General features: G+C 40.4%; 2 protein-coding genes and 1 long non-coding RNA gene across 3 annotated transcripts; 1 reads left to right on the forward strand and 2 right to left on the reverse strand.

Annotated features, from left to right (window-relative positions):
- Positions 1-69: 69 nt before the first annotated feature.
- Positions 70-6,175, reverse strand: ddx18 (DEAD (Asp-Glu-Ala-Asp) box polypeptide 18). Its single transcript, XM_085434447.1, has 14 exons — positions 5,989-6,175; positions 5,513-5,695; positions 5,280-5,429; positions 3,768-3,903; positions 3,586-3,686; positions 3,294-3,493; positions 3,090-3,204; positions 2,184-2,323; positions 1,823-1,984; positions 1,426-1,578; positions 1,188-1,301; positions 829-885; positions 568-745; positions 70-417 (listed from the first exon to the last, which is right to left on the reverse strand). The coding sequence occupies exons 1-14, from the start codon at positions 6,110-6,112 to the stop codon at positions 272-274; spliced, it is 1,959 nt and encodes a 652-aa protein (XP_085290573.1). The 5' UTR covers positions 6,113-6,175; the 3' UTR covers positions 70-271.
- A 1,293-nt stretch (positions 6,176-7,468) lies between these two features.
- On the reverse strand, positions 7,469-13,980 carry LOC146691164 (uncharacterized). The gene is made up of 4 exons (XM_085434450.1): positions 13,768-13,980; positions 13,375-13,626; positions 10,084-10,553; positions 7,469-8,532 (listed from the first exon to the last, which is right to left on the reverse strand). The coding sequence occupies exons 1-4, from the start codon at positions 13,895-13,897 to the stop codon at positions 7,807-7,809; spliced, it is 1,578 nt and encodes a 525-aa protein (XP_085290576.1). The 5' UTR covers positions 13,898-13,980; the 3' UTR covers positions 7,469-7,806.
- A 324-nt stretch (positions 13,981-14,304) lies between these two features.
- LOC146691165 (uncharacterized) lies at positions 14,305-21,366 on the forward strand. The gene is made up of 2 exons (XR_014915550.1): positions 14,305-14,372; positions 20,760-21,366. It is a non-coding gene; the product is annotated as an uncharacterized LOC146691165 (long non-coding RNA).
- The last annotated feature ends 73 nt before the right edge of the window (positions 21,367-21,439 follow it).

Genomic DNA, 21,439 nt, shown 5'->3' on the forward strand with positions numbered 1-21,439 from the left:
GGGTTGATCAACCTGCAGCCGGGTGCTTTTTTGCACTAACAAAAAGAATGATATGAGCAAAACACACTAATCTGTTAGAGGTTTAATTTGCTGCAAATACAAGAAAGAAAGGACAATTGATAGCCGATACAGGGATTAAATGTGAACATTTACAAAAATATCTTTAAACAATGTTTCAGCATGAAAACTGATAAAAGACGTCTGAGGGAGAAGGGTTAGTCCGACTGCTCTGAAGCAGGAAGTTCATGGGATTAAAGTAGGAGGGGGAGGATCAGCGGGAGAACTGCCTTCGGTCGCTCTTTCCTTTGTTCACGTGTTTGAAAATTTTCGATTTCTGCACGTTTTTGGACTTCTGGTATCCAAAACCACCACCGCCACCTCGCTTCTGCAGCTTGGCTCCTTTACTGCTGTGCACGTCTGAAGAGAAACATTTAATTAAGGAGAACATCTTTCTTTTTAAAAATGATCCTCTCTATTGGAGAGCTACAACCTTTTACATGAACGTGCAATTCTGTAACATTCAGATGTTTTCAAGCATAATGAATAAAAACAAGCAGCAAAGGATACTGAGATCAACATATGGAGGAACTTTGAATCCAAATGAGAGCGCCACCATGGGGAGGTTCAGGGTGTTGATGTTGTAGATCTGTTTGAGCGAGTGGGAATCATAAGCCCTCACGTAGGACTTGTAGGCCTCCTGGGCAGACTTGTGGAGGTAGTAGTTCTTTTCGATAAGTTTCTCCAGCTGAGGGAGGACAGAGTTCAAGTCACAAAACTGCCTTTGCTATCTGAGGCATTGCTGAGTGTAAACCGCACGTTAATTCTCACCTGAGACTGGATGTCGGAGATTTTACTCCAGGAAAATTCAAACTCACTCAGTGGGACCTAGATGAGATAAAGCAGATAATGCAGACTTTAAAGAAAACTAATCAACACAAAAAAGGGACAATCAGTGTCTATGAATATCTTTTCATTGGCATGTCCTATTTTTTCCATTAAAAACATTAAAACAGGAGGTCCCCAAATCAGAGCCCTGTGGGACACCACAGCACAGTGGGAGGATTTAGATACAAAACCTTCAACAGTGACTATAAAACTATATGTGATGTAAAATTTAAAGGCAAATCCTGCTTAAAAGTCTGTATGTGTTCGTACAACTGAAATGACCAGGCAGGTGGTCAGCTCACCTTGGCCTGTTTGAGGAACCGCAGGAAGCCGAGTTCTTCTGGCCGCAGGATGAGGAGGGCGTGGCCTCGACCATCGATGCCTCTGGCAGTCCGACCCACCCTGTGGATGTACTCCTGTGGGAGAAAAATCAACCTTAAGATTAGTCCTGTTCTGGGAATTTTTGATCAAACTCAATAATTTAACATGACAAACTAATGCTGCATATGCAATAAAAAAAAACCCCAAAAACTTATTGACCTTGGGGTCATCTGGAGGGTCGTACTGCACGATCCAGTCCACCTCGGGGATGTCCAGCCCTCGAGCTGCCACGTCTGTGCACAGCAGGATGCCGGAGTCAGCGTTGCAGAACTGGAAGAAGGTGGTGGTACGTTTGGTCTGCTTTTGTTTGCCCTGCGAAATGATACAAAGCAAAGGAACGCTCAGAACAGCTGCAGCTGCAGGTCAACATCTGCTCACCGTCACCCTTCAAATATCAAAGGATAAAATAAAACAAAAGAAAAACCATTTGCTTCTAACATCAGCCAACTTATTTTTCACAGGTACAACCAAAGAACTTTAACTTTTAGAGGCTCAGTTTTTTTGACCACTTGTATATTTAGATAAGATTCATGTAAGCTGCGTCTGGAGAACTTACGTGGATGGCCATGACGGGCAGGTCGATGTAGTTGAGCAGTTCATAGTGGAATTTCACAGACATGCAGGAAGAGAAGAAGACCATCAGCTTCTTCTTGCGGTTCTTCTTCAGGAAGGTGAAAAGCAGCAGGAAGCGCTTCTCTGATGGACACACCACATAGCCCTGAAACAGGAGAGAGAGAGAGAGATCACTGCATCAGCAACGAGAAAGAAGACTGAGTTCTAGCTGTTTCTGTGATTTCAGACCATCTAGTAAAACTGATGTGATTTCATGAAATACTGAAAGGATTTCAGTAAAAAGGATGAAAGGGAAACTGGCTTCTTTGGATTTGGCCTGTATGCAACAGTTTATGACTGAGTACCTGCTCGAGGCCGTCAACTGTGGCCTTGTCTTTGTTGTCGTCCACCCCAACATACAAGGGCTCCTTTTTCAGGGAGATGCGAGCCAAGTCCTCCACCTTCCTTGTCTGAGTGGCTGAAAACAGCATCGTCTGCCTCCGCTCTGAGAAACATCAAAGAGAGAAAGTAAACAGAACAGGTGAGAGGGTTTAACAACATCTGGAGTTTTAAGGACTCTCTCAGGATATTTTACACTCAGGGTTAGGATTTGATCCAAGATCAGCTAATCCTGGTAACACTGGTCAGGTTTTTTCAGCTCTTCAAAGCCAATGACAGATGTTTGAGGGTTGTGACGATGTTCGGAATTTTTTTGCTGAATTAAAAATGAATTAAACTAAAAGCACGTGCTTAGGGCAGTGGAGAGCTCATTTACTGTTTCAGAGAAAGCCAAGGCACATCAAAGAAATGAGAATAAAACATTTACAATACAAGTCTTTATAAAACAGGAAGCTGCTTCATGTCACAGGTTAGTGGTCAGTTTTTTAAATACAAAAACAGGAAACCCCACATTTCTCTTTATTTACATGTGATTCACTTCCTCTTTTAGAGTCAGAGTAAAAAGAAGCAGCACCTCTCTCTCAAAACTACGATTGGTGTTACGCCAAAAGGTCACGATGACACATTATTGGCTCTACCTGAAACATTTTTTTTTAACTGGACTGATTCCACAGTGTTTGATGTCACTAAGGTCCATGATTTAAATACGTTTAGACTGAACAAAAATGCTCATGAGTTGGTTTTACTTTGCTGCTTTGGAAATCAAAACGCTTCTTCAAAGAACTAAAAGTTTTTTGTGCCAAATCATCAACTAAATCAATGTTCATAAATTTCTCACTATTGGGTTTATTGATACTTTCACTGATACATACTCGGCAGCAGTTTGATGATCTGCTTTAGCTCCTCCTCGAAGCCCACCTCCAGGATCCGGTCGGCCTCGTCGATAATCAGACACTGCAGGTTCTTGTACATGAAGCCGGACGTGTTCTGTAGATGTGGAACAAGCCACTCAGACGGTGTTCTTCTTAAAGTATTAAAAATGAGAATGAAGAACAGAGAACTTTGTTTCTGCTCACCTGCAGGTGGTCCAGCAGGCGTCCGGGTGTGGCTACCACGATGTTGACGCCGTTGGCGAGCTTCTGGGCCTCAGCTGAGCGGTTGCTCCCTCCCATGATCAGACCGTAAGTGTGCACGTGGTGCGTCATCAGCTCCTTCAGCACGCCGTAGGTCTGCATGGCCAGCTCGCGTGTAGGAGACAGGATGATGACGCCGGTGCCTGAGATGAAAGAGAGCAGTTACAGAGTTAGCGAGTGAGAAAGAGGAGGATGAAGCTAAGCAGGAGACGAGGAGACTCAGACGGCAGCTCACCATTCCTGGGCATGAACTTGAGTTTGTAGATGAGCTCGATGCACGGAATGAGGAAGGCCAGAGTTTTACCGCTGCCTGTCTTTGCCGCAGCCAGGACATCCCTGCAGAGTGGAGCAAACGATTTCATGTTATTCCGCCGCCTCGGCTGAGCAGCTCAGAGTCTAAGTGGACAACCAACCCACCTTCCCTCCAGCAGAGGGCGGATGCTTTTGTGCTGGATCTCGGTCATGTGCTCGAAGCCCATGCCCTTCACTCCCTTCAGCGTGTTCTCGCTAACTATACTGGCGAGAGAGGCAAAGGATGTGTCCTCGAACGCCCCTGAAACAGACGGAGAATTGTGGATTTTTCATATTACATCATGGTTTGATTATGCACAGGTTTATAGTGCTTCTGCCATGAATGTATTTAGTACAATACTTGAATGTCATCATAAAAAGACATAAGATAAAAGCAGTTGTGAGGTTTTGCTGACTGACCAGACTAGAAACAGTCTCAAAGATCAACTTCTTCCAGTGATCCAGGAGCAATTTGGTGACATTCTGTGCAATTTCCAGCATTACGGTGCCCCATGTCACAAGGCAAAGTGACTCAGAGGTCATTAGATTAACATAGTCTGATCCAGAATCTACGCTCAGTCCTTAAAAAACAGATTGACATGCAGAACAAGGCAGGAGTGGATCTCCACCAGGAGCTGATCTGTTTATTTACAAATACACAATGTTTGCCGCCTAATGATTTAAATTGTTTCCCAACAAGTTAAAGCTGTTTTACCCTGTACGAATGAAAGACCTTGCAGATTTTTTTTTTATTATCATTTAATAATTAATATCTCTATTATTATCCTTGGGCAAGATACTAACCCCATGTTTGCCTACTGGTGGTGGTCAGAGGGCCCGGTGGCGCCAGTGTCCGGCAGCCTCGCCTCTGTCAGTGCGCCCCAGGGCAGCTGTGGCTACAATGTAGCTTGCCATTGCCAGTGTGTGAATGTGTGTGTGAATGGGTGAATGACTGAATGTAGTGTAAAGCGCTTTGGGGTCCTTAGGGACTGAGTAAAGCGCTATAAAAATGCAGGCCATTTACTATTCACTTGAAACTGACCAAAGAAAAAATTATTTTCTCTTCTGTTTGTGTTCTTCTATAAATCTTGAAGCTTTTGACTGGTCAGAATTAAGATTTTAGTTTCTTATAAATACTGTTTATTTTATTTGAAAACACATTTACAGTACATTTATCATTTTCCAGTAGAAAATAAATAATATTCAAGTCAAGAGTAACCTCAACTTCACTTGGGAGCAAAAAGGAATCTTTAAGCTTGACAGTGGTTTTAGTGATTTGAATTATTATATTATTATATTATAATATTGTGATATAGTTATTGACTAAGATGTAAAAATTGTGATACAATTTTTCTTCCATATCAGCAAGCCCAAGCTGAACAGGTGTAAGGAAGTGTCCAGTGTGTATTATAAACAGAGCAGAGATACGGTTTGATTCAGCGTGTCCTTACAGTCGTTCCTGTCAGAGGCGTCACTAAAGACGCCGCCCACAAAGACCACCGTAAGAGTTTCTGTATGCCTCAGCTGACACCCGGCTCATGATGGAAGCAGCGACCGGGCAACACATGAAGGCAGCACGGCAGAGCCGGCCTCTCCTGTTAACCGCCTCATATGCAATTAACCTGATTCACTCAGTACCTGTGAGTCCACACGGCAGCTCAGGCTCATCTTCCTCCTCTTCTTGTGGTTTGTCAGCAGCTGCATCTCCATTGTCATCTGCTACTTCTTCCTCCTCCGTGTCCTCCTCCCCATTTTCTTCTTCTTTTGCAGTTTTGCTCTTTTTCACGGCTTCAATCAGAACACGGACATTAACCGAAGCACCAACAAAGTAAACTTGAGTGTGTTACCCGTATAAAGGGCTCTGTTTTTACCTGGAGGTTCAGCACCCTCAGCCAGCTGCTTCCTTTTCGCTTTCTTCTTCATCTGAGTTTCCTCTGTGCTGGTCCCTTCCACTGGTCCCTCTTCCTCCTCCTGATTCTTCTTCTTCTTCTGTTTCTTCTTTAGCTCTCTGGGTACCTCCTCCTGGAGGCCGTTTGAGCTCACCGTCAGACTCACTGGAAGTATGATCAAAGTTTGTTGCTAATAAACCCCAAAGGAAAACTCTGGAAGCCTGGTTAGCACAGTGCTAGCTAAATTGTTTTGTATACTAATCTTTTGAGCTAGTATGCGGCGAAATGCGCATGCAGTTGTGTAGCAGAGAAAATATACCTGCATGCGCAGCTACAGTGAACCCAAACTCAGATTTAAACCTTAGAAGAGTAAAAAAAGTTAGAAACGGACCAGGGAAGAGCGCTACCTGTTAGCTTAGCCTGCGACATCAGCGTTTACCTAGCCATCAAACACTCACCATCTTCTCCATCTTCTCCTGTTACTTCGTCTTCCCGCTTCTTCTTCTGCAATTTGCGCTCTCTGTCCTTCTCGTTTCGCTTCTGGATCTTCTTTCGGAGAAGCTTCATCTGGAGGTCCGCCATGGTTACCGAGAACACGGCGCACACGTGTGTATGTGAATGACGCTCAGGACCCCTCAGTGGAACAGAGACAGATAGCGGCCCGCAGCGCCTGACTGAAAATCAAAAAGGACCCCGTGTGCTGTGAAAACAACCGAGATAATGCCTAAAAGAAAAGACACCTGAACACGGGAAAAATAATGAAATAAAGATAATCAACACTGAAGTGTGGAGTAATAATCATTAAATAATATGAAACATTTAAGGCACTACAGTTAGGGTACTAAAACACATTATCAGCAAGCTTTACTTATAAATCACCAAAAACTTTTTTCCCCGTTTTCTCATTTTTTTTTTTGTTTTTACAATTTTTAATTGATTTTATTATTTATTTTTAAATAAACAAATAAGATATATTCTTTTGTGGCAGGAAGTTTGCATACATTGATGGAAATGAATGTATGCACAAATGACTGAAGACGCTATTAAGAAAAAATAAATACATTTTAAAAATTAAATTTCTTTAATGTTAATTTTGCAGGGTGGAAATGCTGGAATAATAAATTAGTCTTGAAATACTGTTTTAGGATTAAGGTAGAAATTTGCCTTTTTAAAAAGTATAAGCATAAATTTGGGGTTTAATTTGCAGTCCTGTTAGTTCAGGAGGAGCTGTGACTTACAGATCCTTTCCAAATAATTAGGATATCATGGAAGAGTTTGGTTATTTCCATAATTCTATTCAAAACAATAAACTTTCATAGATTATAGATTCAGGGCCCACAACTTAAACGATTTCAAGTGCTTATTTGTACATAATTTGGGCTTCCAGCTCATAAAACCCACAAAAACAGGATTTCAAAAAATTAGAATACTGTGAAGACATCAGCCCAAATTTTACAGGGCATGAATGTTTTAAACGGAGTTTCACACATAACTCATCTACTAACCTGAAAGCACCTGCACAGGTTTCCCCAGGTGTCATTAAATCGCTTCACTCAGTCACTTTTTTTTTCCCTGCAAAAAATGAGACGTTAATGGTGAGGTCTTCACAGCATTCAAATTTTTTGAAATCCTGTTTTCGTGGGTTTTATGAGCTGGAAGCCCAAATTATGTACAAATAAACACTACTTGAAGTACTTGAAATCATTTAAGTTGTGGGCTCTGAATCTATAATCTATGAAAGTTTAATGTTTTGAATAGAATTATGGAAATAAACTTTTCCATGATATTTGAATTTTTGGGAAAGGGTCTGTGGTGGGTTTCCATGCTTCCATCTGCAGGACAGGGGGGGGAAACTGCAAATATTTCCTCATAAATCCATCACAGCTGTGTTTAGAGCTGGACAGGTTACTAATCCATAAAGAAAAGGGCCAACAAGGCTGAAAACAAGAGATTCTTTATTCACAACAGAAAATCCAAACAAGATTCAGACAAGTTTTTTTCTTCTTCTTTTAGCTGGGTAACAAAGAGAGCTGCCTTGTGTTTAAAGCTAATTTCCTCATCTTATTCAGTTTTCTGAATGAAGACCATCCAAAAGTTCAACTACAGGCTTATAAACATTTACTTTGCAAAGGCAGAGATGTGTCTTTAGTTTAAATTCTAGCTATGGTGGCCCTGAGGTGAAAGATCCAAAAATAAAAGAAAAACTAGAAAAAAAATGACAGCCTTCTCTTCCATCCCTCCAAACCCTGCTCATCTTGCCCCGACAGACTCTCAAGTCAGTCCATGGCTAAAGGCTCATCTTCAATCTTTACTAAATCTGGCTCCCCATCTTTTTTAATCTCAAACACCTGAAGAATAACCTGAGGCCCGTTTGCGCTCAACCCCTCTGCTGACTGCCCTGGATCGACAGGTGGTGCTAACTGACTCCTGGACACCCTCCTATTCTCCTCCCGCCTCTGCGACCTGCTTCCAGTCCTATGCCCTTTGTTCCTCCTCTTCCTCAGAAGCCTCTGGCTCCAGGAGATGTTTGAATACAGCTGCAGAGGATTGCAGCAGCTTTGCGTGCCATTCCCAGTCACTGAGGATGGCGCTTGAACACACCGCCTCCGCATGTCCTCCTCCACCGCTTTGAACACCAGGTCTGTGATGTCTCTGCGGAGCCTCATAAGCAGCACAGGGTCTTCAACCTGCCGCATGTCAGCCAGCATGACCTCAGCAAACTGGTTGAGGACGTCGTGTTTGGGTGCCGTTTTAACAGGTTGATTGTCTTCATCGCGATGATGCGGACAACTCAGAGACACGACCTCTGTGACCCGAGGCTGTGGACACTGAAGTGGGGCGAAGCTCGGGGCAGAGTCCATAGACTGGGGCTCATCCAAGTCTTGGCCACCTCCATCTGCATCCAGCTGGCTGCTTACTGAGCTGCCCATCTCCTGATCAATGTTCCCCTCAGTCTTCAACTCCTCTTCATCCTTCTCATTATGATCCACAAAGTTGTCCGCCTGCAAACAAAACAAACAAACAAAAAAAAACATGCAGTTTAGAGGATTTATAGATATATAGATAAAGCTACCCTGTGATGATGACAGCGTCAGTCGCTATGGAGCAGGCTATCAGTCCGAGCTGTCCAGCTGTATCCTCCTTTTATGCTGTTCAATAGGCTACTGAACAAGTTTAAACTTTTTAAAATTATGCAAAATTGCAAAACTCTTAGCTATGTCTCTAATAAAACCTCTGTAACTTTGCTCTGTTTCACTTCAGCAGCATCAGGCAATGTTCATATGTTGATTAATGGTTTTCTTTCGTTTTTGATCTACTGCACACAGAATATTTTTATAAAATCCCAGGCCAGGAAAGTCGCCTTCACGTTTTTTCTGTGTTTTATCCTCAGTTACTTTGACACAAAGGCATCTTCTATGATGCTTACACCTTTGATAAAGTCTCGCAAGTGTCATCTTTCTTTTTACAGAAATAAAAATATGGAAATGTACAGATGCATGATCTGAATTGTAATATTTCTGACTGGGGCAAATTTTCCCCCGATTCCTCGATTCGAGACCTTGTGAATCGGATTGATTCTAGAAATCAGTGACGATACCCAGCACCATTGATTACCTCTAACTGAGACTTGTGTGAAAACCTCTGCACAAAGTTTCATGATTCAAAGCCGTGTATACTTGCTAGCATCTGCCTACTGGGAACGAACCCTCCTGGGTAGCGTTCTTCTGCCAGATTTGTTGAAAAGAATTTCCTCTTCCTACCTGCAAGCAGCCTTTCAGAAAATGAGTCGTTTGAGAGAAGAAGAACAAGCTGCAAAATTGTTTTTATATCTGACCCTGAAAAACTAGTTCAATTATTTAATTCTTACAGGCATTACTATTTTGACTCATTATTATCAGGATGTCCTCAAAACTCCTTGAATTTAATCATTAATTATTATTAATATCTGGCACTCTTTCACAGTGCGTCTTTTGTCCTGTCTCCTTCTCCTCAGCCAGCTCCCTCTCCCCTCCCTTAGCCTAGTTCTTCCAGTTAAAAAGGACAATTTCCTCCCCACTGTCACCAAGTGCTTGCTCATAGAGGGTAGTCTGAATCTTGTTGTTTCTTTCTAATATTAAAAGAAATAAAATGGCTTTGCAAACACATCAGACCCAGAACAACTTAAGTACTTATTTTGAATTGAATATTTGCGCTCCACCATCTGAGAAACTATCCGGTTTCGATGTTCATTTGCTGTTCAATGCAGCGGGAGGTCGTCTGCTGCATTTATCAGTTTTGCTGTTGACTATGTTTCAGTTAAAGTCCTTAAAACTATATTAAAACATTTAAAGGCAAAAATGTAAAATGCTAAAAAAATGCTTGATCATTCTCATGAAGTCTTCCAAAAATTTCACATTAGACACATGAGTTATTCTAAATATAAAGGACTTGCTGCTGCAACTTTAACGTCTCCCCCCCCAATTTTCTCACCGATTGATGTTGTTATTTCTTTAAACTGTGATAAGGACCTTCTTTAATATTTAGGAAATGTATTTTTCTCTTTGCAGACTTACCAGAGATGAATATCCTTTCCTGCGAACTATGTAAGGCCTCAAGAAACAGAGTTTCTCCCTCAGCTTCTCCTGCTGTCCAGCGCTCAGCTTCTCCTGCTGTCCAGCGCACAGCTTCTCCTGCTCTCCAGCGCACAGCTTCTCCTGCTCTCCAGCGCACAGCTTCTCCTGCTCTCCAGCGCACAGCTTCTCCTGCTCTCCAGCGCTCAGCTTCTCCTGCTCTCCAGCGCTCAGCTTCTCCTGCTGTCCAGCGCTCAGCTTCTCCTGCTGTCCAGCGCTCAGCTTCTCCTGCTGTCCAGCGCTCAGCTTCTCCTGCTCTCCAGCGCACAGCTTCTCCTGCTGTCCAGCGCTCAGCTTCTCCTGCTCTCCAGCGCTCAGCTTCTCCTGCTCTCCAGCGCTCAGCTTCTCCGGGTGATACAGCACCCTCCCGTACTGTGTCCGCAGAGACCTGGTCCTCCTCTCCACATCAGACACTGGAGAAAACACGAGACACACGCAGTCGTGAGAGTGCCTAACGGTGCATACTTGTTATGGTAAATAAGAATAACTTTATTTATCCCGAGGGAAATTCTTTTGTCATGTACATGCTCAAAGTAGCAGGAGAGCCAGAGGAACAGATAAATAAGATATACACAATAAGAATAGTAGTGCAAATGCGATAAATGCGATTCTTCTTACTGAATCGAGTTTGAATGAGTCACTCACCAAGATGAATCGGATTTTTTGAGTCAGTTGCCTAGAGAGTGCAAAAGTTTTTACATTTTCACTCAAACTTAATTTGTTTCTCTTTTCATATATATCCATAAGCAACTATTTTTATAAAGCATTAAAAAAAATTAAGATTTCTAAAGGGAACATGTATTTTTATATTATTAGTATTTTCCTCAGATGTGTCAAATATATATTTTCTCATCTAAATGTCCACAGAGCTGTGAGCCAGGGGGCGGTAATGCGCCTTAACATTGGTGGCCAACCAAGAAGAAGAAGCTGTGAGCCACAAGGGAGAGGGTGAGTGAATGGCTGTGTCCCAATTAAGGGACCGCACGCTTGAAGTACGCATTTTGAGTGCGATTATGTCACCGCCACGCGACGACGGCTGTCCCAATTTGAAGTATACTTCAAATGCATACTCCAAATGCACCATCGATTTCCCCAAATATCAAGCGTGGTCCGGTGCACGCTTCGTGGTCCCATATATCCCACAATTCATAGCACGGCGGTGGGTGTGGATAATTTTGCCGCAAAATACGGCAGAAGGGAGCGGCCGAAGAGTGAACTGTCAAAAGTAAGTACAGAATATCATGTCACTTATATATGTGCAAATGTTTAATAATGAAGAACATTAAAACATTACTGTTGGCCACAGGTCGGCAAAGTTATGTGACATTAGTGATGTTTGTACTTTCAGCGTTTACTTGGTTTTAAAGCCTCTACACACACACACATACATACACACATACAGTTGACCTTAATCTTACAGAGAATGTGATGATTTTATGGATAATTAAAGTCAGTCATGTATCCACAAACACAACAAGCTGAAAGTCCGTGATGCTGCTCGGTTTGCAGTCCTGAATATCACAGCACAAGCAGGATTCACCGCACTGTTAATGTTAGCTATGTTATATTGCTGCCTCTGTTCGGTGGTGTCGAGCCAAACGGACTTTAACGTGTGTTTGAACGAGCTGACGGTTCACTCGTTAAGCACATCATCTGTGAGGCTTTGCACCCCTGATGATCCACCAGGATAAACTCAGCAGTGTGTGAGGAAGAGGAGGAGGAAGAGCCAGCAGCAGCTGACAGACGGAGAGAATAGACCGACTGAAACAAGTTTAATATTCAGAAGCCTAAAGTATGTATCAGCAGCAGAATGGACCTAAAAATAAATGTTTGTTTCAGTTCTATGAAGCTTTGAGTATTTTGGATTAGTAGCACTGCTGTGTTTGTTGCATCATATTGTTGTAATTGTTTATATGCTTTATATATTCTGAGGTAAGTTGATCTATAGTGTTACATCATATTCTATATGGATGTTATGTGTTTGTATACTTTCTGCCCAGTTTGACCCATTTAGCAGAAGTCAGCCTGTTTAAGGCTCTGATATCTATTCTGTATGACTTAAGCAGTTATGACGAGGTGTGATTTTCTCACCCAATAAAGGAATATTTAATATATCAGTCTACTCTTCATTCTATCAGAAACAGTTTTCACAGTTTGTACATTTTCCTTTTTACACATATATGTGAGCATTGAGCCAAATGTAATAATGCCAACATATTAAATGAACAATATTTGTCTCTTATGTATAACACATCTATATATACACTGTCAAAGATACTTGTCTTTGAGTGAAGATTTAAGGTGATAGGAAATATAAATAACTGCAACTTGAATCTTTGACCCAGAGTTCAAGCTCACTGCTGTAATATATCCTGTATATTTTATTTTTACATTACCACAGTGAGATGACTTTAGTCTCATGACCAACATTAGCTAATTGTTATTTACTAACTAATCTTGAAATGACTGTTCAGTACAGAAATGAAACCCAACTATCATGTTTTACAGTCCTGTGGTCTTAGCCTCAGATATTCAACTAATCAAAGTGATGTCATGACAAAAATGAATGACCAACAAAACATTTTTTCTCCTTCATTTAGGACACACAATGCTGTATGTAACGTTTCTCGCAGTTAGTATCATGGTTGCTAGGCAACCTGAGCAGCGCAAAGAGGGCTAGACCGGCCCATTTCACAGGCCTCTCACTTCCGCACTTCTCCTACTTATAGTGTGCATGCTTCAAGCATGCAGACCCTGAATTGGGACACAGCCATCGATTTGTTCATGCTAAGATTCAGCACAGGAAAGGGGGGGGCCTGAGTGACTCAAATGTTCTGTTAGCATGTTAGCAGAGCGATGCTTCTACTCAGAGTTTGTTCTTACAATTCAGAGCAGAAATGTTTTTGTTAAGAAACTGGCAGTTGTTTCCCCCCCGCAATTTTTATTATAAGCTAGATATATTTGTACTAATGAAATTAGTTTGCTAACAGCAACAGGGATGAGTCAGTGAATGAGTCAGTTGGGTTTGTGAATCATGATTCACGAGTCAGTAAAGTGCTTCTCGAGTATTGAACGATTCGTTCATGATTCGCACATCACTAGAGCACACACACCGAACGCGACAGAAGCATCAGAATCAGAATACTTTATTGATCCCTGGGGGAAATTATTTATATATACCTATATGAGAACATGCATAAATTAACTGCCTACATTAATTCATTGTAAACATACCTTCTGACTGGGACTTCGCTGCTGCCTCTTCGGGCTGTCTCTGGTCCTCGGGAAGGATGTTCTCCAGGGTCCGCACCATATTGCAGCTAGTCTCCCGCGGGGTGAGGAAGGGGTCCAGAAACCCCATGACCGTGTAGAACCTCCATTTCCTCCCCTTTACTGCTGCAGACCCACTACTCTTCTCCTTAACTACCCTCTTCTCCTTGGAGTATGTGTCCCTGAGGCTCTTCCACTTTCTCCTGCAGATGTCCTCTGAATAAACACATTCTCTTGTTAGCGGAAAGGTATTTGTACATCAGTGGGAAATAGTGGGACAGTAGGCGGGCTTGCTAGCTTTGACGCGGCTTCCCCGGGTCAGTGAAAAAATTTAAAAAGAGAAATTAATGAACTTACCAGGTTGCCCTATATCTTTACATATCTTTCTCCAAGCTAGGTCCTTTTTATTCCTGTCTCGGTAGAAAGCACAGTTGATGTCATACAGCTCTGGGTGGCTGGCTACTGCCTTGATGAGCCTTTCCCACATATTGAATGAAGAACAAATGACTTTGGCTGGACCTGCCCCTTTGAACTAGGCCAGAGCGTCGCGTCACCAGGTTCCTGATTGGTTGTCGTGGCGCGACTTGAAGCTGGGGTCCGGTTTTTTCCAACTTGAGCGGCAGATGCGATAAGCACGAATGCATAAAATGCAGCGTGTATTTTATTTTGCGTCAGTCGCGATACTTGGTCGCGCGAATCAGGCAGAAAGCGATTTCGCAATGCAAATCTACTTGTGAAGTTTAGCGGGACCCCCAGTCGCGCTCCTCGCGCTCCTCCAGTTACTTCTTCTTTTTCTGTATAGGGTTTATTGGCGGTTGGCAAACAGCAAAACGGTGCATTACCACCACCAACTGGTGTGGAGTGTCCTCAGTTGACTTTACATGTAAACCAGAAGCTCTTCTTCTTCTTCTTGACGGAGGCTCGCGAGATGGCGGACTGAGCAGTGGCATCTGTCTGAACCAGTGAGTGTTTTCTACAGTCAATGGTAGAAACCCAGGTACGGGCTGACATCTGACTAAAAAAGGAATACACAGTGGAACATTTCGGATGATGGGACTTTTACCTCAAGACTTTCCTACTCCACCTCCTAAACCTGTTCTTTAAAGCTGTTCATGTGTTCCGTGTTCCAATTGAAAACTAACATTTCTTTTTTTCCCTTTAACACAAGGGAACTTAAAGACTCAATTAAGCATAAAGCTGTTTTCTGTTCTGCAAGGGGCGACAGGCAAATTGTTTTTTTTTCCTCCAGGAAACTCATTCTGAGGAATCTGATGTGAAGTTTTGGTCACAACAATGGGGAGATAAAAAAAAATTTTAATCATGGTACAAACAGGTCTGCTGGGGTTGTTTCAACAGATGTCCTGGTAGGTTTTTGTGCAATATGGCAGACAAAGATGGACATTGGGTTGCCTGTGTGTTAAATACTGATAATACTCTCATTATTTTGATCAATGTTTATGGATTCAACAATGATCAAGAGAATAAGAACCTTTTGTATCAAATTTCTACAGTTATAAAGGAACTTAATACCAAATTCCCCACTGATTATATTGTAGTTGGAGGTGATTTCAATGTGACTCCCGAATGAATGGTTGGATAGATGGCCTTCAAAATTTTCAAGAGAACATAAAAACCCAATATTTGAAATTTTCGCTAATGATACTAAATTAATAGATGTATGGAGATACTTAAACAAAGATGTCAAACAATTCACCTGGCACAAACCTAATGGTCAAAGCAGGTCACGTATTGATTATTGGTTGGTATCCAACTCAATTTTACAATAGGTTAAGGAAACAGTTATCTCTAATGGCCCCATAAGTGACCATTGCACCATTATGCTAAGATTATAAAGCAAAGACCAAAACAACACATTTAAGGATTATTGGAAATTTAAGTCTCAGATGCTGAGAAATGAGGAGTATTGTAATTCTATTAAAAAATAATAATTTTAGATATCCAGAATGACGAAGCCATCAATACACCGATACTCAAATGGGAATATCTTAAATTTAGAATCAGAAAAACCTCAGTCACATTCGGTAAAAAGTTAAACAGACAAAGGAAAGAAGGGGAATCAAACGTAGTAAAAGAACTTATGAATCTTTATGGCAAATTGAACTGGACTGAGGAAAAAAAAGGAAAAATTAACAACTTACAATCTAAATTGGACAAAATATACCTTCATAGAGCCAACGGCACTTATTTGCGATCCAAAGCCAAGTGGATAGAAGAGGGTGAAAAGAACACTGCCTATTTTTGCAATCTAGAAAAACGTAAACAAGAATATAATTCAGTATGTAACCTAATAATCAACGGAGAGGAATGTACAGACCCTAAAAGCATTTCAAATGAAGTATTTACTTTTTACAGTAACCTTTATAAGTCTTCATACTCAGAATTATCACCTCCTTCTTTGACAAAATCAGTATTTGGATTTCAGTAATTGATGATAATTTTAGAGAAATTTGTGATGAAGACCTAACTATAGAAGAATTTGATTTTGCTATCAAGAGCTTGGCATCTGATCGCTCATGGGACCAGATGGAATAACAACTAATTTCTATAAGCACTTTTGGGAAGATTTAAAATTACTATTATTCAGTGTGTATTAATCAAAAGGAGCTTATGACAACAATGAAAGAAGGAGTTATAAAATTAATTCCAAAACCAGGAAAAGATAAGAAAAAACTAAGTAATCTAAGACCTATAACACTCTTAAATAGGGACTACAAAAGTTTTAGCAACCAGACTAAAAACGGGTATTTCTGAAATAATTAGCCCAACACAATCAGGATTTCTCAAAGGACAGTTGATCCAAAATAATATCCGCTTGGTTTCGGACCTTATCGATTACAATTACCTAATTGAGGATGATGATTTTATGTTGTTCTTGGACTTCCATAAAGCATTTGATTCTATCGAACACACTTTTACTATTAAGACATTTAACCATTTTGGGTTTGGAGATGCATTTCTGCATATGATCACTATGTTATACACTGATATTAATAGTTGTGTTTCTCTTCCAGAAGGCACATGTTCCAGGTTCAGGGTGGAGAGAAGTATCAGGCAGGGCTGCAGCATCTCACCTCTTTTATTCATTGTAGCCACTGAACTACTTGCTATTACTGTCATAAACTCAAACATCAAAGGATTAGACATAAATAACCACAAATTAATAATAAGTCAGCTTTCAGATGATACAACAATATTTCTAAAAAATAAAGAACAAATTCCATTGGCCTTAGATACAATAAAGATCTTTTCTGATGCTTCTGGACTACGCCTGAACCTGGACAAATGTGAACTCATGAGTATCCACAATTGTTCTCACTCTTCTTTGTACGATATACCTGTCAAAAATGAAATGAAATATCTTGGAATTTGGTTAACTAAATGCATGGCTGATAGTGAAGAAAAGAATATTCAGAATACAATTGGCAAATGCAAAATAAACTCTAAACCACTGGCTACAGAGAGATTTAACGTTGTTCGGCAGGATAATGTTAACCAAGGTTGAATCTTTGTCCAGATTAATCTATCCAGCTTATTCCCTAGCCATCCCACCAAGGATTATAAAAGACATCAATAAGGTGAATTTTAATTTCATATAGAAAAATAAACATCACTATATAAGTAACAGGGACTTGATAAAAGACTATGAAGAGGGGGGTTTAAGAGCAATAGATTTTGAAATAATGAATGGCATGTTAAAGATTTATTGGCTTGATCTTTCTTAAAAAATGATAATGAGATCTGGTTCTTGATACCATCTCTTATTTTCAACAGAGTTGGGGGGATCCAATTCCTATTAGTATGCGATTTTGAAATTTCTAAACTGCCCATAAAACTCTCCAAATTTCATCACAAAGTTTTGTTAAATTGGAAATTAATGTTTAAACATAACTTTAGTCTGTCTGTGAAGGTTCTCAGTCATCCAGGTCATCGTAGTCAAAGGAGCTTGCAAAGAAAAGCGTCTGGACTTCTTTAAGTTGCTTGAAGACGTTTCACCTCTCATCCGAGAAGCTTCTTCAGTTCTAAGGTCAAATGGTGGAGAGTCCCAGATATAAACCTAGTGGGAGTAACCCCCCACAGAGGGACAAAAGGACCCCCTGATGATCCTCTAATCGCCTGAGCCAAGGTGGGAAACTGGGCGTGGGTCCCAATCAGCCAGAGTTTCGGGTGTGTTCATTGTGAAACCTGGCCCCACCTTATCATGCGAATTCCTGAGGTCAGATGGCCCAGGATGTGAGTGGGCGTTAAGGCGTCTGGGAAGGGATCTCAATAACTTTAGTCCCCACAACGGTCCATTGTGGAATAATAGGGTGATATTGAATCGGGGGAAATCTACGTTTGTGGAAGAATGGATGACAAAACAAATTTGGTCTGTGACACATATAATGGATGAAAATGGAGATATACTTGAATTAAACAGGTTTAATGAGAAATGTGACAGGAGTTGCTCGTTCGAGCTCTATAAAAAGGTTTCACAGAATATCCCAACAGACCTTGTCAATACGATAAAGAACAATTTTTCAAATACACCGACTCCAAATTTACATACAATTAAACTAGATGGTCTTGACTTGGTTAATGAAAAATGCAATAATCACTTTTTGAGGAGGTATTTGGTTAACACTTTATATCAAAGTAGGTCAAAACACTCACTCATCTTTAAAGATTATAACAAATCTGAGATCTCGTTGATGATATTAATATTTGAAATTTCCAATCCCCCCCAAACTTAAAGAAGTCAATTTTAAAAATACAAAAAATATTTACCCCTCCAATGAATTTATGAGAGAAAGATTTAAATTTGTGTCAGACAACTGTTATATTTTTAAAACAACTTTGGAAACAACAGAGCACATGTTTTATGGGTGTGTGACAGTCCAGAATTTATGGAAATCCCTCCATGTCCTAATATTGTCCCAGTATGGAAATAATGATTTTTGGTCTTTTCAAATAGTGATGTGTCGGTTGCGAACGAAACGGCTCTTAGAGCCGACTCTTTGAAGTGAACGACACCCTCTCTCTCGCACTTTTTCCGCTTCACTCTGCACGCGAGGGAAGGGGGGGAGGGGCGGTAGTTACACTCGCAGTAGCACAGGAACACAGCCGGAGGGAGAGACAGCGAAAGAGAGCCAGGGACAACAACGTCACATTAGAAAGGTATAGTAATCATCCACAACTATTTTCAGTTGCAGATGATAAAGGATTCAGAAAGTTTATTCATGCAGGTCCATATGACAGAGAATATGCATGTTCTTTTTGTTTTCATATTTAAATTTATATTTCATTGTGTTGTGGTTTGCAGTGTTTTGTGTTGTTTCCCTTTACATTTGTTTAAAAGAAAAAGTTGAAAATTTAATTAGTTAAAAGTTGAAATGTAAATAGTTGGTTTTTGTATTATATTATTTATTTATTACATTTTATGTGGAGTGAATAAATAAAAGTATATTTACGGTGACTCCTAGAGACAAAACACCTACAAACTCCAAAACACGTACAAAACACAACGGAAGTACTCCAGGATGCTAGGCGCAGTGTTGAGCTTTGTACATGATTTGTCTCTAGGGGCTAGGGCTGGGCTTTTCCTAATCAATGAATCTAGCGATTAACTCATTCACTGCCAGCCATTTTCAAATCAGGTAACTCCCCACTGCCAGGGTTTTTGAGCATTTTTACTCATTTTTGAAGAGCCACAGAAAACTGTGTGTTATGATCATATAAACGCTGAACCTACCAAAATGAAGAACAGACTCTCTTCTTTCATCCAAAAAAAAAAGCTTGTTTCTACCATTTTCCATTCGTTAGTAATCAGCTGTAGAAGAGAGGTGGGTTCCACCAAAAATGCCTGTTTTGACCAAAAAAAGGGAGAAAACGAGCTTTTTGTGAAAAATACATTTCAAGCAGAAAAGTGCCTTTGACACTAATATTTCTTGCTTTGTGACACCTCTAACATATAAAATAGTTTTTCACTTCTATAAAACAGAAATAACACTGAGAAAGGTTATGTTTTATCAAAACAATTTATTTACAAATATATGAAAAAATAAAATTCACTGACAAGCTGCCTGAGGTTGTATTCTAGCCCCTCCCATTGAAAAACGAAATTGACGTCTATAGACGTCAATGGCAGTGAATGAGTTAATTTTTCAATCTGATTCTATTTTGATTTGATTCGATTAATTCCCCATTATTTGACTTGTATAGCAATTTCACATTTACTAATTTATATATCTCAATGAAAAGCACAGATTTCTTCATTTGAACACCTTTTAATAAAAAAATTGCAAAATAAAGTTGTAGTAGTAGTACAATCTTATATTACAGATAGCATTTAACAAGAAATGAAATGTGCAAACATATATACAATTAAGGAAAAGTTAACAAAACATTTAAAAGATTTAATCCTTTGCAGAAGCTGCTCCTGGATGCCGTTGTTTGAGGTGCTGGTGCATAGCCGTCGTGCTTTTATGATAGGCCATTTCCACCTTACAAAGCCGGCAAACGACTGAATCACTTCCTTTTCTGTTAAAATATCCCCATAATGTAGAACTGTGTGTTCGGGTGGAGTGATTTAAGTCAACTGTGGCTGCCTCACTCATTTTGCCGCTACTCACTGCCGCCATGTCTGTTTTGAAAGTGATGACGCATCGACGCACTTTTTTTTTTTTACGAGGGGCCACCGTATATATTTATATGTAAACATAGATAAATAAAACCACGATGTTTTTTACATTAGTAATTCCTTTTGTGCATAATTTCATATTTTTATTGATAATAAATTAATTAAAGCAACAAAACAACCTGAAGAGCCGGTTAGGAGCCGAAAGATCCGGCTCTTTTTAGTGAGCCGAGCCAAAAGAGCCGGTTCTCTAAAAAGAGCCGGAAGCCGGAAGAGCTGAGAGAAACAAGCCAATTTATGCCATTTTATTTGCTTTATTACATTTGAAATAGAAATTGAAAGAGTTCAGTAACAGAACGTGTGTAACAACCACGCTTTTTTCAAGTACGCTCACTGGTTTTACTTAAACAATAACATCTAAGTATTTGGTGGAATTTAAAGATAACAAAAAAAGAGTCAGGCTGGAGTAGATCTGCTGCACTATGTCAGACACAGGAAACCTTCAGCTGGACGACCTGAATGAGCTGCAGGTATCCAGGTTACCTGTCGTCACTTTGAGTTGCACCAAAGGAGCTGGAATGGACTCAAAGTGTTTCCTGCTGATTATGCAAACAGTCATGACTTTGATTATACCGACTGTGCCTGAATGTATAACTTTAAACAGCTTCTTGGGCATCTGTTCATTGGTTTCCTTCATTTTTCTTGTTTTTATAAGTGAAAAAGGAACAGAGAAGCCCACCTGACACCACGGCTCGCTGACATAGTGTCCGTAAGCCTCCCGGCCATCCTTGTCCTCGGAGTGATGGAGGGAGCGGGCGGTTAGTGGATATCCTGGAGGAAGATTCTCGAGCAACACTTTAAACTTCTCGTCAGTCAGAGCCTGACTCGGTGTGAGAGAGAGGTTGGGAGGAACTTGTCACGGCCGAATCAGGAAAACGGATGCAAATGCAGACGGAGACACTTATGAATGTGATAACAACACTTTATTTATAAGCTGTGGAGCAACACTTAAAGGCAATCATGTACTGTGAACTGAGTCCCATAGACAACAATGATGCTAAGTTTAGCTAGTAAAACAGTTTGCTAGTGTAGCTGCTGACACTAGTCTCATTTCAGTTTGATGGTACAAACGTAACAGGAGTGACATTATTGATATTTTACTATATACACACTATTTTGGAAAAAAGAAAGCTCAGTGGTGGAATCAAATATGACATTTCAGTCCAAGGTATTTATTTCTATTTCATATCATTTATGACTCCTGTGTGAAAGCTTTAGTTATATTTAAGGACAATATCCCCAAAATAAAGTCAGAGATTTGATCCTTGTGTGTTTCAGATAAAATGAAGACAAACTGATGCAGTAAATATTCTTTTATTGATGAGAAAATTATTT

This window comes from Copadichromis virginalis, linkage group LG16 (genome assembly GCF_057382275.1).
Source record: "Copadichromis virginalis isolate Kocher_CV1m ecotype Utaka linkage group LG16, C_Virginalis_male_GT1.1, whole genome shotgun sequence".
Lineage (NCBI taxonomy): Eukaryota > Metazoa > Chordata > Actinopteri > Cichliformes > Cichlidae > Copadichromis > Copadichromis virginalis.